This window comes from Hippocampus zosterae, chromosome 16, assembly GCF_025434085.1.
Source record: "Hippocampus zosterae strain Florida chromosome 16, ASM2543408v3, whole genome shotgun sequence".
Taxonomy (NCBI): domain Eukaryota; kingdom Metazoa; phylum Chordata; class Actinopteri; order Syngnathiformes; family Syngnathidae; genus Hippocampus; species Hippocampus zosterae.
This window is the reverse complement of record NC_067466.1, coordinates 4925150-4941980: the sequence shown is the minus strand read 5'-3', so window position 1 is coordinate 4941980 and position 16831 is coordinate 4925150. Positions and strand designations below refer to the sequence as shown.

Genomic DNA, 16831 nt, shown 5'->3' with positions numbered 1-16831 from the left:
TTCTGTGTGCCCTGCGATTGGCTGGCAACCGATTCAGGGTGTCCCCCGCCTACTGCCCGAAGACAGCTAGGATGGGCTCCGGCAACCCCTGCGACCCTAGTGAGGATCAAGCGGCTCGGAAGATGAATGAATGAATATTATTATCCACTTCCTGTGCATCCAAAGAGTAGAGCCCCTTCAGAATACCTCCACAGCAGCAGCAGGTTATGATGCATAAACATAATGTCTGATTTGAAGGGCAACGGAGTCAGTTGAATTTCAAACTGTCCATATTTAGACATATCTGGGTTACATAGCTGACGCAAAGTTTTTGAAGTGCATCAAACAGCATGAATCACAACGAATTAACATGCAAAGTCAGTGTCAGTGTCTGAGCAAAAGGGAATATTTGATGCCGAGTGAACATTTAACTAAGTAAAAACGTCAACAAATTGATTTCACCGAGCAGTGATTAACAGGCAGAGGTTTCCTCTCATATTATTGCGCAGGATGATGCTGCAGCTCTGCAAAGGCTTCGCGAGCCAACCCACCATGAAACGGCTTCCTTGGATGTTGCATTAATGTTCTCATGGAAATCCGAATCTCAACTGCAATCTGAAAGGGAAATTGTTCGTTCATGTGTAGTCTTTCTGGCGTTTTGCCAAATAGATAAAAATAACCTTTATTTTTATTTATTTATGGGAATACGTCGGTTAGCTTTGTTTTATGATGGCTACTTTGCCCATAATGTACAAGATACAAAATGTAAAATTGTGTTTTATTTGGTGATTAATAAAACGGCATACAGTACCTTAACACTCATAATGGAGGCAGTATAATCGTATTTCCAATAGGTTCACACAGTTATTGTTAGTCATTCGAACTTTAAAATGCCAAAAGATAATTTGTTTAGTTTTTGTCGTTGTTGACGTAATTTCTTCATATTGGAATACAGAAACTCCGAGTCAATATAAGACAATTAAACGCATCAAACCGGCACAGAAACTGACACTGTATCTAACCAATAAATGATTGGATTACTCCCAAATCCACCAATGGGGATATCGTAAAGGCGGGCTCGCGATGACCTAACGGTTGTTGCTCGGTCTCCAAGAGTCGTTTGCTGTAGTCCCATTGGCGCAGGTGATCCGTCTCGGGATGAGAGAGGAGAGTGGCGGCGAGGGGAAGAGAGGGGAACGCTCTGATGGGGAAGTGTCCAGGGCTAGGTTTGAATAAAAAAGAGGAGAGCAGCCACATTCAACATCCACTGGAACGCTCGGCGATGAGAGCTTCACCGAAAGGGTCACTTTGAGATATGATGAGGTTTATTTCCGGTCGGGAATAGTACTATGATTTGGTATGTGGCCACTTTGATAGCAAGTGTATTCAGCACCCGAGGAACGGCCGCTCAAGGTGAGTCGAAGCACATTCGATTTTAAGTACCGGCCACTTCTGCCCAAAGTTTAACCCTTGAATTGCTTTTAGGTTAGGACATGGATTTATTTGAAAATTTCCGCAATAATCTTTGTGTTCAAAATGACGTACTTTACAAAGCAAAGTTGGTTCATTGCTACCTGTGTTGAGTAGACCCATCCACACTAGAGATTTATTGTAACAGACGCTCTTCAAGCTGTGTGCTGCAAAAATGCTTTTTGCTGACTGCAATACACAAGTGAGCTGCGCTAATGGCTGAATGATGGGGTTGGTGGGGTTGAGGTGGAGTATTTCGCATATTGGGGGCTTTGAGAATTAGCTCTGCAAAGTGGAAGGTGAGCCAGCGGTTCCACCTCGGCTTCCCAGACTGTCAGCGTTCGGGGTAATGCGCTGGAATATGATTGCCTGGTGGGTTGCCCCAAGTCTTACCACTTTTGCCCGGCAGAGAGAGCACTAGCTGTGTGAGTGTGGATGTACGAATGTGGGCTTGACGTAATAGACCCCCCCCCCCCGCCCACCTCCCGACCACACTGCCGCTTCTTCTCAAGTTGGGGGTCACGAGAACTTATGTTGTCAAGCTTAATGTTAAAGATAAATAACAAACATGCTGATTCTGTTAGCGGTGTAATGGGATAGTTGAAACACCTTTCAATCAAGCAGTTAACCCTGACCTCTGACCTTGCGTTTCCACTGTGATTGATAAAAAAAACAATCTGCTTAAGATGAGCTGTGATGAAATGAAATGAAAGTCACACAAGTGTGGGTTGTCATTGTCATTCAGAAGCACCAGTCAGAAATATTTATCCAGCACATTTATGGGATGCCAATCAATTTAAAAATCTGGCCAGGGCAGACACCAGATGTCTCTTTTCAAAGTGCGATCCAGCCAGTCTACACCAGACACAACATTGTTTATTGTGCCACTGCACAATAGACTACCCCCTTGGGGATCAACATCGTAGTAAAATGTAGTGTGAATGAAATCGTAATTTATTTTAAGTTACATTTATTAGTGGCAGCAATACCAAGATGCTATGAGTCTTAACTGATTGCCATCCATTTTTAGGCACGTATACATTTTCTTTGGTTGAAAATGCTGTACTTTTTAGTTACATTCTTTACCTCATGTTGTTTTTTAAAGCCACTATAAAAGGCATTAGCCACAATATAGCCGTTATAAAAGTAAAAAAAAATCACGAGGGTTCATCGTGTGCTTAGGAACCTACTTTCAGAAATGATGTTGCCAACTAGTCTAAATCTTTTTATCCAAGGTTTGGCTCTCACAAAGTAAAAAGATGCAATCAAATAAGTAATACATACATTAAAAAGATGCAATCAAATAAGTAATACATACATTAAAGAGAGAATACATTCTCTCTCTCTCTCTGTCTCTCTCTCTCTCTCTCTCTCTCTGTCTCTCTCTCTCTCTCTCTCTCTCTCTCAGTATAGTGTATTGGTGATATACTGTAGCTGTTATCATGTCTAACACACAGTCCGGAAGCTCTAGTTTCAAGTCTTGACTCAGCCTTCATGTATGTATTTTGTACATTTTCTTTGCGCTTCTGTGGGTTTTATTAGAATACTCTGGTTTCCACCAACATCCATTCATCCCACCATTTTCTAATCCGCTTATCCTCACAAGGGTCGCAGGGCGTGCTGGAGCCTATCCGAGCTGTCTTCGGGCAGGAGGCGGTGTGCTTCACCAACAATTGGAAACAAAAAAAACTTGTTTGGTAAATTGAAGAATTAAAATTGCTTATGGTGTGAATGTGACAGTAAATGCTTGTTGGACTATATGCAATCTGCCTTTGGCTGGCAACCAGTCCTGGGGGTTGGATTGACTCCTGCTCACTGGTGACCCTTTGAGGACAATTGGTATATAGAAATCGTACATACACATGCACACACACTTTATTGCATGCATTGTGCATAGCAATAGCATACAGTAGTATCTTTGCAGCTACTTTCTTTCCTCTCTTTCCCACAATATTTGATGTTCTCCAGAGTGGCAAGTGGATTAAATGAATACATAAATAAATTAATTAATAAATGTTTAAATGCAATAAATACATTTATGCACTTACTAGGTGGCACGCGTGAAAAGTCTCAAGTGACATGTGAAAAGACTACCGTTGATGGAAGTGGATGACAAATTTATGGATGACATACAAAGCAGGGTCCTCGGTTTTCAGTGGTACTCTCGAAGTTACTTTATTTTTGGCATTATCATTCTCCCACAAGTACAAATCAAAGTTTTGGGGGGGAAATATATTTTAGAAAAACCAAGGCCAAGATTGGTAGAATTCAGACTTGCACCCAAAATAACAGTTCCTAATCGTGAGTTCAGAAATAACCTCAGAACGTGCACTGCTTCACTCTGACCGTTTGGGAACTCTGACTCTTGTTCAGTTATTCAAAGTACCACAACAAATGAGTGCCGGAGCCCAGTGCATTATTCAGATGGAAACAGTTCAAGCGCGAGCCGCAGATTGGTTTTTAACATAGGCTGAGTTCTGCAATTGATGGGAGAGGAGTGCACACACACACACACACACATACACACTATCAGAGTGGTGTTAGGGCGTCTGAGTGACACGAGGTATGTGGTTAGTGTTGGGCATCATTGGCATTTGGACGATTCCAGTTCTTCGATTAGATTCTGGGTTCCTAACAATTCTCGATTCAGATTCCTAATGAATAAGTACATAAATAAGGGAGCTAACCAGATTCATTTTTGGACAAATGATAGGAAGTTACAGTTTCCGTTGTTTAGTTTCATGAACTTTTTACTGTTTGTGAATTTATTATGATTTACTCAGTCTTTAACCAGTCTATCATTTTTGCACAAGAGCTTTATTTTTCAGAACCTCAGGATAATACAATCCAGTCATTATGTAAAGCATGAAACTGAAAACCGAATGATGGAATAACCTACTGTAGTCTTTCTTTTGAAAGGGGGAAAAAAGACAAACACAAAGCTACATTTGATGGGCCAACAATGAAACTGAATTGAATCTAAGCAGCGTATTTATTAACTTTTCTTTTGATAGCGGTGCGATTGGTTGTCAACCGGTTCAGGGTGTCCCTCACCTCCTGCCTGAAGACAGCTGGTATAGGCTCCAACACCCCTCACGGCCCTTGTGAATGAATGAATGAATGAATGAATGAATGAATGTGTACAGTAAAAGCTAACTACAGTCATAGTTGGGCATGTGCATTTATGTATTGACGCGGGAGATCTGCAGGATATGCCCCGGTGCAGGCGCACGGTGGAGAGCAGCGGTCAGTGGGGATGAGCTGCTCTGCACTCGCGTAGGAGATGTGGCGGCGGAGGGGGTTGCGAGCACACATTCTTTATCGGTCCACTCGAATCCCATTTGTCAATGGCCAACCCCATCTACGGCCTTTACAAAATGTTGGGGGCATGTTGAGTAGTACACAATAGGTATTTGTGAATATTTGGTCCTTAATGTTTTTTTTTTTTTTTTTGCTTTTCACTGCTTTTATTTTTATATATTAAGTAGTCTGTAAACTGTCATGTTGCGTGATGGTAGAGGACCCAAAAAGCAGGCAGGCCGGAGAAACAAGGTTGAGTGAACAAAATTTATTCACAAAAAACACTTGCATGGTTACACTGGTAAAACTAAATCAAAAACACAAAGTCCTGAAGACCACAAGAAACCAAAGTAACTAACAAACAAAAAAAACTATGATCGAACAAAAATCCATGACAGTAACACAACGATCTGACCTGAAAGTTTGGCGTGGCAGTGTTTTTGAAAGAAAAAAAACTAATGACATGATGACCAACAGGCGTGCCGCTGTAGGAGAAGCCCTCTAATGCCACCCATTGGTCACAAACAGAACAATGATGACAGATCATTTTTTTTTCATTTTTGTCTGACGTGTTGGATTGAGCAAAAAAAAAAAAGAAAAAAATAAATAACCACTCAACAGACCTGAGTCACTAACATGTCTTACAGTACATTGTGAACCAGTCAGAAAAGATCGAAGTGGGAGACGGGAGCGCTAACACTAGTGGAGTCCAAGGAATGATAATGCCATGAATACGGCAATTTAAGGCAGAGTTGTCAAAAATTGATAAAAGCAGCGTGTTCGACAGGATTTTGCACAGATGATGGGACAACGACAGCTGTTTACTAGCTTCATGGATGTATAATGGAAGCGACTGACAATGACCACTCAAATGCTGACTAAGTCAAAGAAGATGTTGGCAGGTACAACACCTGATATTTATCAGATTTGTTTCCATCCTTGATTCCCATCTGAGGACATTTTAAGTTTTTTATCCCTTGGCATTGCCATGATACAGACCGTCATCCTGTGTTGTTTTACTGGCACATTTTTTTTCCTGCTTTTTTTTCTTCCTTTTTTCCAAATACTTTTTTAAAATCTCCCACAACTTGGTAACTATACTTGGTTGGTGATTTCAGCTCCGTACTACACCCAGCTTTGGATAGACCAGATAGAAGTTTATAATCAGTGCCTGATGTGTAAACACTTGGGTCGATGTCGATTGCATAATGAATAAATAGGGCCTATTCAAGCAATGATTTGATCGTCATCGATAAAAGACTGTTTCCTATGCTGGAGTCCTGCAATCATAGTGTTGTAGTTATATGGATTATTATTTTTATTTAGGTCAATGCCAATTCCGATATTAAAATTACGAAAACCGATCAAATTGTCCGATTTAATATAAAAAAATATAACAAACTATTAGTTTGTCTTTCCAACAGATCTGCAAAAATCTTAATTATTTGAATTACATTTTTATCTTGTGTTGTCTTGGAAATACTATATTTTAAGACATTTTACTGAAGTATGGTTAAGTATACTTTGCTTGTTCTGAAAAATATACAAACAGATAATATATATAATACACTGTACTTCCATCGATCCATTTTCTGATCCACCTATCCACATAAGGGTCGCGGGGCGTGCTAGAGCCTATCCCAGCTGTCTTTGGGCAGTAGGCGCGGGACACCCTGAACAGGTTGCCAGCAAATTGCAGGGCATACTGTACATAAGACGAACAACCATCCGCGCTCACAATCACACCTCGGGACAATTGGCAGTGTTCCATTAACCTTCCGTGCATGTTTTTGAAATGTGGGAGGTCCCGGAATACCTGGCGAAAACCCACGCACGAAGGCCGGAACTGGAATCGAAACCTGCACCGTGAGACTGACACGCTAACCAGTCGACCACTGGGCCACCCTGATATTAAAGATAAATAATTAAATAAAAAAATAATTGATGAGGTATTGTGCATGGTTTTTTTTCTCTTTTTGTTGTTTTTTTTTTGTTGTGTGTAGATGTGATTGTATGGTGTGATTATTTTTCCTCCCACATGCTCACTGCTTTACTTCACATTGTTAGGAGTGCAGAGTGCAGATGATGGAGGGAAATCAGGTCATATGGTGTGCGTCAGAATCTCTGATGAGATAAGGACTTCAGGAGTGTTTGATGACTTGAAAAATGTTATCGATCTCCAATGCAGTCTTCGATGTTCAATATCAAATTTATTCTGCAATTTGTGGAACGTGGGTGAGCTTGAAAGACTATACGGCAAATGTTATATAATGTCTTCCCCAAAGAGGATAGAGTTGAACATCGTTTGCCAAAAAAAGACTTAAGAAGTCATTTATAAGCGGCTTCCCTCATCTCTTCCATGGGTGAGGAAACTGAAAGAAACAATAATCTCGATATGCACCCAGGTTTGTTTTACAGAGATAGAGCCTCAGGTATTCTGACTGGTTTTGCAGTTTGTCACGGGCCTGATCGTGTTAATGGTGCCCTCTGGTTGAGTCATCATCAGTGAGTGTGCTCACAGGCATGAGGACACCAGCCAGGCAGGGCTGCAGCATCCCTCTAGCTGATGTCTGATGTCTCAAGCTGGCAGCTGGCAAATCTGAACCCTTTTGCCAGTGATAACCCTGGACTGGAGCCATATTGCCCCACGCCTTTCTAACAGATCTGACTCAGCTCCTCGTCATCCTCCCCTTTACTTCTTGTAGACTGAGGTAAACTCACTCACCATCAGGTTAAAACTGGCCAAATATGAGAGGGAAGAAATTTCGCGGACGGGTTGCCTGGTAATTGGCTGGCAACCAGTTCAGGGTGTACCCCGACCTATTGCTCCAGCACTCCCGGGACCCATGTGAGGATAAGCAGACAAATAGACAAATAGAAACATGTTGAAATACAAATTGAAATAAGAATTTAATTAAATAAAAACAGAAATCCATCCATCCATCCATCCATCCATCTTCTACCGCTTATCCGGGGCCCGGGTCGCGGGGGCAGCAGCTTTAGCAGGGAAGCCCAGACTTCCCTCTCCCTAGCTACTTCTTCCAGCTCTCCCCGGGGGATCCCGAGGCATTCCAAGGCCAGCTGGGTGACATAGTCTCTCCAGCGTGTCCTGGGTCGTCCTCGGGGTCTCCTCCCAGTGGGACATGCCCGGAACACCTCACCAGGGAGGCGTTCAGGAGGCATCCGAATCAGATGCCTAGGCCACCTCATCTGGCTTCTCTCGATGTGCAGGAGAAGCGGCTCGACCCTGAGCCCCTCCCGGATGATCGAGCTTCTCACCTTATCTCTAAGGGAGAGCCCGGACACCCTGCGGAGAAAGTTCATTTGGGGCGTTTGAATCCGGTATCTCGTTCTTTCGGTCACGACCCATTGCTCGTGACCATAGATGATGGTTGGAACGTAGATCGACCCGTAAATTGAGAGCTTCGCCCTTTGGCTCAGCTCCTTTACCACGACAGGCGGATACAAAGTCCGCATCACAGGAGACACTGCACCGATATATATGCCTGTCGATCTCTCACTCCCTCCTGCCCTCACTCGTGAACAAGACCCCAAGATACTTAAACTCCTTGGGGCAAGATCTCCTCCCCGACCCGGAGGAGGCAGTCCACCCTTTTCCGACTGAGGACCATTTTTTTCAGATTTGGAGGTGCTGATTTTCATCCCAACCGCTTCACACTCGGCTGCGAAACGCTCCAGTGAGAGTTGGAGAGCCCTGCTTGAAGGAGTCAACAGTACCACATCATCTGCAAAAAGCAGAGATGCAATACGGAGGCCACCAAAACGGACCCCCTCAACGCTTCGGCTGCGCCTCGAAATTCTGTCCATAAAGGTTATGAACAGAATCGGCGACAAAGGGCAGCCTTGGCGGAGTCCTACCCCCGCTGGAAACGATTCCGACTTACTGCCGGCAATGCGAACCAAACTCTGACATCGGTGGTATAGTGACCAAACAGCCCGTATCAGGGGGTTCGGTACCCCATACCCTCGAAGCACCCCCCCACAGAACTCCCCGAGGGACAAGGTCAAACGCCTTCTCCAAGTCCACAAAACACATGTAGACTGGTTGGGTGAATTCCCACATACTCTCGAGGACCCTGCTAAGGGTGTAGAGCTGGTCCACTGTTCCATGGCAGGGACGAAAACCACACTGCTCCTCCTTAATCTGAGGCTGGAATTCCTGATGGACCCTCCTCTCCAGCACCCCTGAGTAGACCCTACCAGGGAGACTGAGGAGTGTGATCTGTAGATGGAACACACCCTCCGGTCCCCATTTTTAAAAAGAAGGACCACCACTCCGGTCTGCCAATCCAGAGGCACTCTTCCCGCTCACCACGCGATGTTGCAGAGGCGGATCTCATCCACCCCTGGGGCCCTGCCATGGAGTAGCTTTTTAACCACATCGGTGACTTCGACCACAGAGATAGGAGAGCCCACCTCAGAGTCCCCAGACTCTGCTTCCTCCAAGGAAGGCATGCTGTTGGAGTTGAGGAGGTCTTTGAAGTACTCCCACCACCGGCTCACAACGTCCCGAGTCGAGGTCAACAGCACCCCATCCCCACTGTACACAGTGTTAGTGGTGCACTGTTTCGCCCTCCTGAGACGTCAGATGGTGGACCAGAATTTCCTCGAAGTCGTCCGGAAGTCGGCTTCCATGGCCTCACCGAACTCCTCCCACGCCAGAGTTTTTGCCTCGGCGACGACCGAAGCTGCATTCCGCTTGGCCATTCGATATCCGTCAGCTGCCCCTGGGGTCCCACAGGCCATAAAGGCCCGATAAGACTCCTTCTTCAGATTGAAGGCATCCCTTACTGCTGGTGTCCACCAGCGAGTACGGGGGTTGCCGCCACGACAGGCACCAACCACCTTACGGCCACAACTCATATTGGCCGCCTCAACAATAGAGGCACGGAACATGGTCCACTCGAACTCAATGTCCCCCGCCTCTCCCGGAACATGGGAAAAGCTCTGTCGGAGGTGGGAGTTGAAACTCCTTCTGACAGGGGATTCCGCCAGACGCTCCCAACAAGCCCTCACAATACGTTTGGGTCTGCCAGGACGGACCGGCATCTTCCCCCACCATCGGAGCCTACTCACCACCAGGTGGAGATCAGTTGACAGCTCCGCCCCTCTCTTCACCCCAGTGTCCAAAACATGCTGCCGCAAATCCGATGATACAACCACAAAGTCAATCATCGGACCGCGGCCGAGGGTGTCCTGGTGCCAAGTGCACATATGGACACCCTTACGTTTGAACAAGGTGTTTGTTATGGACAATCCGTGACGAGCACAGAAGTCCAATAACAAAACAACACTCGAGTTCAGATCGGGGGGGCCGTTCCTCCCAATCACGCCCCTCCAGGTTTCACTGTTGTTGCCCACGTGAGCGTTGAAGTCCGCCAGCAGAACAAGGGAATCCCCAGCAGGAGTACTCTACCAGCACACCCTCCAAGGACTCCGAAAAGGGTGGGTACGCTGAACTGTTGTTGGGTGCGTATGCACAAACAACAGTCACGGCCCGTCCCCTCACCCGAAGACGGAGGGAGGCAATCCTCTCGTTTACCGGTGTGAACCCCAATGTACAGGCAATGAGTATGCCCACACCTGCTCTGCGCCTCTCACCGTGGGCAACTCCAGAGTGGAAGAGAGTCCAATCCCTCTCGAGAGAACTGGTACCAGAACCCAGGCTGTATATGGAGGTAAGTCCGACTATATCCATTCGGAACTTTTCTACCTCGCACACCAGCTCGGGCTCCTTCCCTGCAAGAGAGGTGACAATCAATGTCCCAAGAGCTAGCTTTTGCAGCCGAGGATCGGACCGCCAGGGTCCCCGCCTTTGGCTGCCGCCCAGCTCACACTGTGGCACCTCCCATGGGTGGTGAGCCCATGAGAAGAAAAACTGAAATATCAATTGAAATATGTAAGAAATAAATACTATTAAAATGACACAAATGTTATTTTACAAGAGCAAATGAGAAAATGTGGTGAAAAATGTGACAAGAACCCCATCTATATAGCCACATCCACTATCATCTGCGCCAAACACAGTCGAGCTTGTGAGGTGGGACTCAAATGCTGCGGTCGTGTTAGCTAACAACGTGAGATTGACACATGCTCATGAGCCTGGAATGTATCTTGTTGTCGCTCGGATTTAGGCTCGTTTGTGTTTTATCCAGTTATTTTCTGATCAATCTGTTTCACGCCATGCAGACTGAAGACAAGCAACTGAAACATGCTGAGGAAGAAATCTGAGCACATTACTATACGTCATTGTCGTCTCTCAACAAGTGTTTTGAGCATATGTTTGACAATAAAGGTACATTTCTGGTGAAGTCGGTGAAATTGGCCATTAATGTATGGACATTCTGAGGTGTCATTTTACTTTGCTACACATTGCTATATGCTGATAGAATCATAAAAATCGATTGGTTTTTGTCATAGAAAGTATTATTTCACTGACATTATATAATATTCAAAATATCCAAACATTTAAATGTACACAACCAAAACTGTTACCGCTACGGAACACAGATAGTTGCTCAATCCTTCGAGATGAATGTATTTTTTTTCCTTTTCTTTGTCATACCACACTGTGCTGTAAAAAAGTTTGTAATTGACCCCACCCACACCCCCAAAAAATATCTACAACGGTATGGTGATCAATGGACAGCGATGACATACATATAGTCGCTGTCCTGTGAGAAACATGTACTTTATTTTTTATTTCTTTACTTTAATAGGGTGCCCGTGTTTCCATTCATTAAACATTTTTAAAAAATGAAAAAAATGACAGAGACAATATGCTGGAATCTTGGTATTCTTTTTTTTGCGCAATATAAATAAGTCTTTCACAAAAGTCACCAAATAATGTCGTTTCTAACTCCAAGGTTTTGTGAGAGTTGGGTTTATTCTTCCTGCAAATTCTGTTCAAACAGGACCTAATGTATTGCGTTATTACTTTTTTAACGGTTATTCATCTTTGGATCATTGCCCGGATCATCAAAATGTATTTCTATGACAACTGTCTATTCCCTTGGAGGGGGGTCTTAGATTGTAAATTAACTACAGTATATCCTAATTGGAATGGTGAGGGGGTGGCAGAGGACAATTTGCCCTGGTTTACATCTCGATGCTCCTATCCCCCCGCTTTCATCATCAACAGTGAAGTCATAGCACCAAGGGCCCTGTTGGTGTGCAATCTAAGATGATGTCACCAGCAGCCAATCAACACATTGTAAAGCTTGAAATAGCCTGTGTGTATCCTCCACCACTGGGAATAGATCGCACACAGTTATTATCTGGTTCTACTGGCGAGCATGAGAGCCGCCCTATTCGCTAACTAAATATTTACTGTGTACTAAGAAGAAATGAAGTGTTTTTTTTTCTTGATTGAAAATGATTGGTTTTACATTTAAAAATGAACGACTTGGCCTTAATCTAGGTCTCTTTCTCCCTCTCCCTCTCTCTCTCTCTCTCTCTCTCGCTTTCTGTCTTAATTTTTCAAGATTACTTTTCACTTCCAAATGCGTTGTTCTCATACACTGATCTCAAACTCAAAGCCTGGGGGCCAGATCTGGCCCACCACATCATTTTATGTGGCCCGCCAAAGCAAATTATGTGCATCCACTTCATGTTTCTTGCTAAAATACTAAAATTGCAAACGGTCTTCATTTTTGCAAATGTTTAGATACTGCAAGGATTTTTGTTCCCAACTCCCCCTTGTAATAATATTTGGAACCCCCCCCCCCCCAGTTTTTATTGGCCTCTGAATTCAAAACTGTCTCTGAATTCAAAACACAACAAATTCACCAATTTGTTGTGTAGCCTACACATAATATGAGATGATTCTACATGAATTTGGGTTTGTAGTTGTAACGGCCCTCCATAGGAAACCATAACTGTGATATGGCCCGTAACAAAAATTACTTTGATACCCATTTGTCGCCTTTTTTGGAGTTCTTGGTGTGCTCGATCGTGCTTCCTCTGGAGACTCCCTCGTTCCGCTGGGGACTTGCCCTGAAAGGGTGTGATTGGGAGTTGGCCAAAAATGTTACTCATGTAAGAGAAGAATAATAGAACTTAAGTAAAAGTAAAAAGTAGTCCTCCAAATAATGGATATGAGTATTCAGGGTCATACTCAAGTATCCGTTGAGTAACTTCTGATGAGTATTTTTTTTCTTCAGAGCAAAAATTGTCCATCAATGTAACTGTAACTATAACAAAAATAAATATATTTTTCCGAGAGGCGCGAATACTGATTCGTCATATTGACGGTTAAAATGTTAGCACATCAGGCTAATGCCCTCAAAGCCAAGCTACCCCCAATTAGTGTGAGCCTTCACTGGACACCCCATCTCAATTTGATTTATTGAAGCAGTTCTATTCAACCAGAAAAACATATCCTTCAGTACTAAGCACATTCTTTTCTCATTACCTCGTCTCATCATATTTCCTACTTTGGTCGCATACATTCTTCCAAGATAAAAAATAAAATAAAAATAAAGGCCAGACAAGATGAAAAGATTCTGTCGTGATAGATCACATTCAAGTGTTGTAATCCTTCTGCCCTCAGGCGTTCAGCTTGGCTCTTTATCACTACCAGGCATATCCTGACTGAGGGAATTTAAAGTGTCTCATATGTTTTTTTTTAGCAGGTATAATCCCTCAAAGACCACAACTTTCAATATCCCAATTAGTACTGTATATCCCTGGTGGGCGGCCCGGTAGTCCAGTGGTTAGCACGTCGGCTTCACAGTGCAGAGGTACCGGGTTCGATTCCAGCTCCGGCCTCCCTGTGTAGAGTTTTCATGTTCTCCCCGGGCCTGTGTGGGTTTTCTCCGGGTGCTCCGGTTTCCTCCCACATTCCAAAAATATGCATGGCAGGCTGATTGAACACTCTAAATCCCTCTTCCTCCACGACCGGACCGCCGACCTCCTCTGTCCGGGCGACAGAGATTATATATATATATATATATATCAGAAGAAGATATAAAAGATGTGAAAGGGGGAATTGTACAAATGAAAATAATATTTTTGTTTTCATTTTTAGTATTCATTTTGGTAAAATGAATATTTTATTTGGCTTTTGTTAAAATAAGGGAAAAAAAGACAACTACTGTTTAACAAAGTTAAAGTAAAAAATGTCTTATTTCCCTAAAAGGGCTATTTCTATTATTAAGCAGGCACAACTTAACAAAATAAAAGAGTTCCTCTGCCTCAACAGAATACCTCTCATTATTTGCTGTGTACTGGCAAAATGAATAATTGTTATTTTCATGCACCCCATTATTGGTTGGTTGTGAGGAGTGTTGATTTGTATAAGCTTGGCTTGACCTTACTAAATGGGCATATAGCCCTGCTCCCCATGACCACTGTGCATGGGACCGGACCTTGGTCTTATAAAAAAAAAAAAAGTGGACCGACAGCATTTCTAGTTGAGGACCATTGCTCTAAATTGTCCCTAGGTGTGAGTGTGAGCGTGTATGGTTGTTCGTCTATGTGTGCCCTGCGATTGGCTGGCAACCGATTCAGGGTGTCCCCCGCCTACTGCCCGGAGATGGCTGGGATGGGCTCCAGCACCCCCCGCGACCCTAGTGAGGATCAAGCGGTACGGAAGATGAATGAATGAGTATATCCCTGTCCACTCGTGCCTACCGATGCTGCTTCGTTGATAAACTTGTGGAACAATTTGTCAGATTTTTGGATTGATTTAGGGCGGTGAATAGCTTTTTCAAAAGCAAGCAAGCAACTAATAGAACTTCAAACTAGGGACGTAAAAAAAACCAACAACAATTGGAATTGGAAAATGGAAAAGGATTTTGACTGAACCAAACTAAATCGAATCATTTCATTTTAGAATGTACCATTCGTTGAATTGTATTGCGCCCCATATATCGAGATACATTTCGAATTGTCTTTTATGAAAAATGCACACCAAATATCCATCGGGAAAAATATTGGTATGATGTTTCTGATGATTTGTTGTTCCTTTTTATTGTGATTTGTACTCACAATAAAGCCCTGAGTTTTGATTTTGACTTTTGTGATCTGCACAGTAAATGTTCTCAAAATTACCGAAAGAGCCCATCTATTTATTTATTTTTTTTTAAGCAATTTCTCTCAGAAGCAATATTTACATGCATCTTATTTCATTGATATCTACATTTGTGCAAGGGTGGATCAAGATACATATCGAATTGTCTTTAATTGGAGAGCTGTACACGGTCCATCCATTATCCTTACATCCATCAAACACAAACTGAAATTACTATAGGTAGAGCCAGACATGCTGTATGGTTACTTGAGGGAATTGGTAAATACCATATCTGCAATAAAGATTAATTTGGCTTGGTTTAAATGACATTGGCATGAAAGTGTTAAATGAAAAGTACAACGTTTATATGACCTTTTTGTTAGCCAGCGGTAGAGAGTGAACTGTCCTTGCTGTTGCCGCAGGTGCCCACGGAGTGCGAGAGGAGCCCCAGTTTGTGACGGCACGTGCAGGAGAGAACATCATCCTGGGTTGCGATGTGTCCCACCCTTTGAACGGCCAACCCTATGTAGTGGAGTGGTTCAAGTATGGAATGCCAATCCCTTTCTTCATCAACTTTCGGTTTTATCCTCCTCATGTGGACCCAGAGTATGCTGGTAAGATGTGTTCATTTAATGATTTTGAGTTTGAAGAAATTCAGGACATTTTCCACTGTTAATTATAAATACATACAAGACTAAAATACTCTAGTCCAGTGTTTTTCAAACTTTTTTGAGCCAAGGCACACTTCTTTCATTGAAAAAAATCTTGGAGCACACCACTAGCTGAAAATGTGACCCAACCGCTTATTTTAACAATTAACAATTAGTGTTATATTGTTACTATAACCGTTTTTAACATTGAAGAATGACATTATAACAGCTTGAATTGGAATCAAATGAACACAAAGAAAACAGTATTTTATAACAGTTTCACGGTCGTCCTGCGTTCATGCGTCACAAATTTGTTTGTCTCTCGTCGAAACACAAGGCAATTGGCTAGCTGTTGCTGTTCCCTAGCGGTATGGGAGGGTACTTTCTGGGCGAAAGACCGCACAGGCATACAAATTGGATATTTTCCCGTGGCACACCTGGCAATGTCTCGCGGCACACGGGTTGAAAAACACTACTCTAGTCTGTCTGTCTAATCTCCATAAGGCTTTGCCTTAAAGAACAATCTGAAAACAGCTTCCCTTATGAAACTAAGCAATTGTTTCAAATAGAATCTGTCTGTCTATCTGGCTAGCTGTTTGTTTGTCTGTCCGCCAGTTGTCACTGTGCTGTGAAAAACATGTATATCAATTTTTGTCATTTTCACATTTTTTTTTTACGTTAACGACATGTCCGAGCCACGTGATCGGTCTCCTCTTGATGAAGAGGTTTTTGAATTCTGTCCAATGAGTTTATGTAGAGAATCATAACAGAACAGATTGGTGTATCACACAAAACAACTGTTTGCTGTAGTTTACATGCTGAAATGGCCTTGTTTTCAACAACCCCCAAACATATTTTGTTTGCTGCGCACTGTCTCACAATGTAAGCTTGAACCGATTCCAAGTGATTGACAAACAGCTGGCTCTTGAGTAAACTAGCTCTACTTTGTTCACCTCCATATAGTCAGTGTTAACAGTGGCAAACCAGCGATCAGCGTCAACAAACACTTCAGAATAAAATCGTACTTTCCACACTATAAGGCGGTTCGGAGTATAAGGCGTATCTTCATCTTACCTCTCTGAGCTCATCCGCCCTTACACACCTGCCCGGTGCCTCAGGTCTGCGGACCAGACATTATTAGTACCAAGAATTAAACTGAGGCTCAGAGGGGATCGAGCCTTTTCTGTTGCTGGTCCCTCTGTCTGGAATGATCTCCCACTGAACATTCGGCAAGCCAACTCGCGGTCCATCTTTAAAACGCGCCTCTGTCACGCTACACACAAAGCGGGAAAGGAACCGCTTTGCACGTAACAGAAAAAACGAGAATAAGTGAATCCCTGAAATAGCAGACACTGACAAGGATTCTGTCTCAAAATAATATTTATTATGAACAAAAAAC

The 16831-nt window shown here is 43.3% G+C and overlaps 1 protein-coding gene across 6 annotated transcripts in view; it reads left to right on the top strand.

Annotated features, from left to right (window-relative positions):
• Window positions 1-1103: 1103 nt before the first annotated feature.
• LOC127587772 (protein turtle homolog B-like) overlaps window positions 1104-16831 on the top strand; it is an 89648-nt gene continuing 73920 nt past the window's right edge. For 5 of the 6 annotated variants that reach the window (XR_007958849.1, XM_052046214.1, XM_052046213.1 and 2 more), the window contains exons 1-2: window positions 1104-1392; window positions 15205-15396. Coding sequence is in view for 5 of the 6 variants with exons in the window: in XM_052046214.1 (XP_051902174.1) it covers window positions 1329-1392; window positions 15205-15396 (256 nt within the window). In the remaining variant the exon portion in view is untranslated. Of the gene's footprint in view, window positions 1393-6726; window positions 7461-15204; window positions 15397-16831 lie in introns of those variants that run through there. The other variant, XM_052046215.1, reaches the window with a different exon arrangement.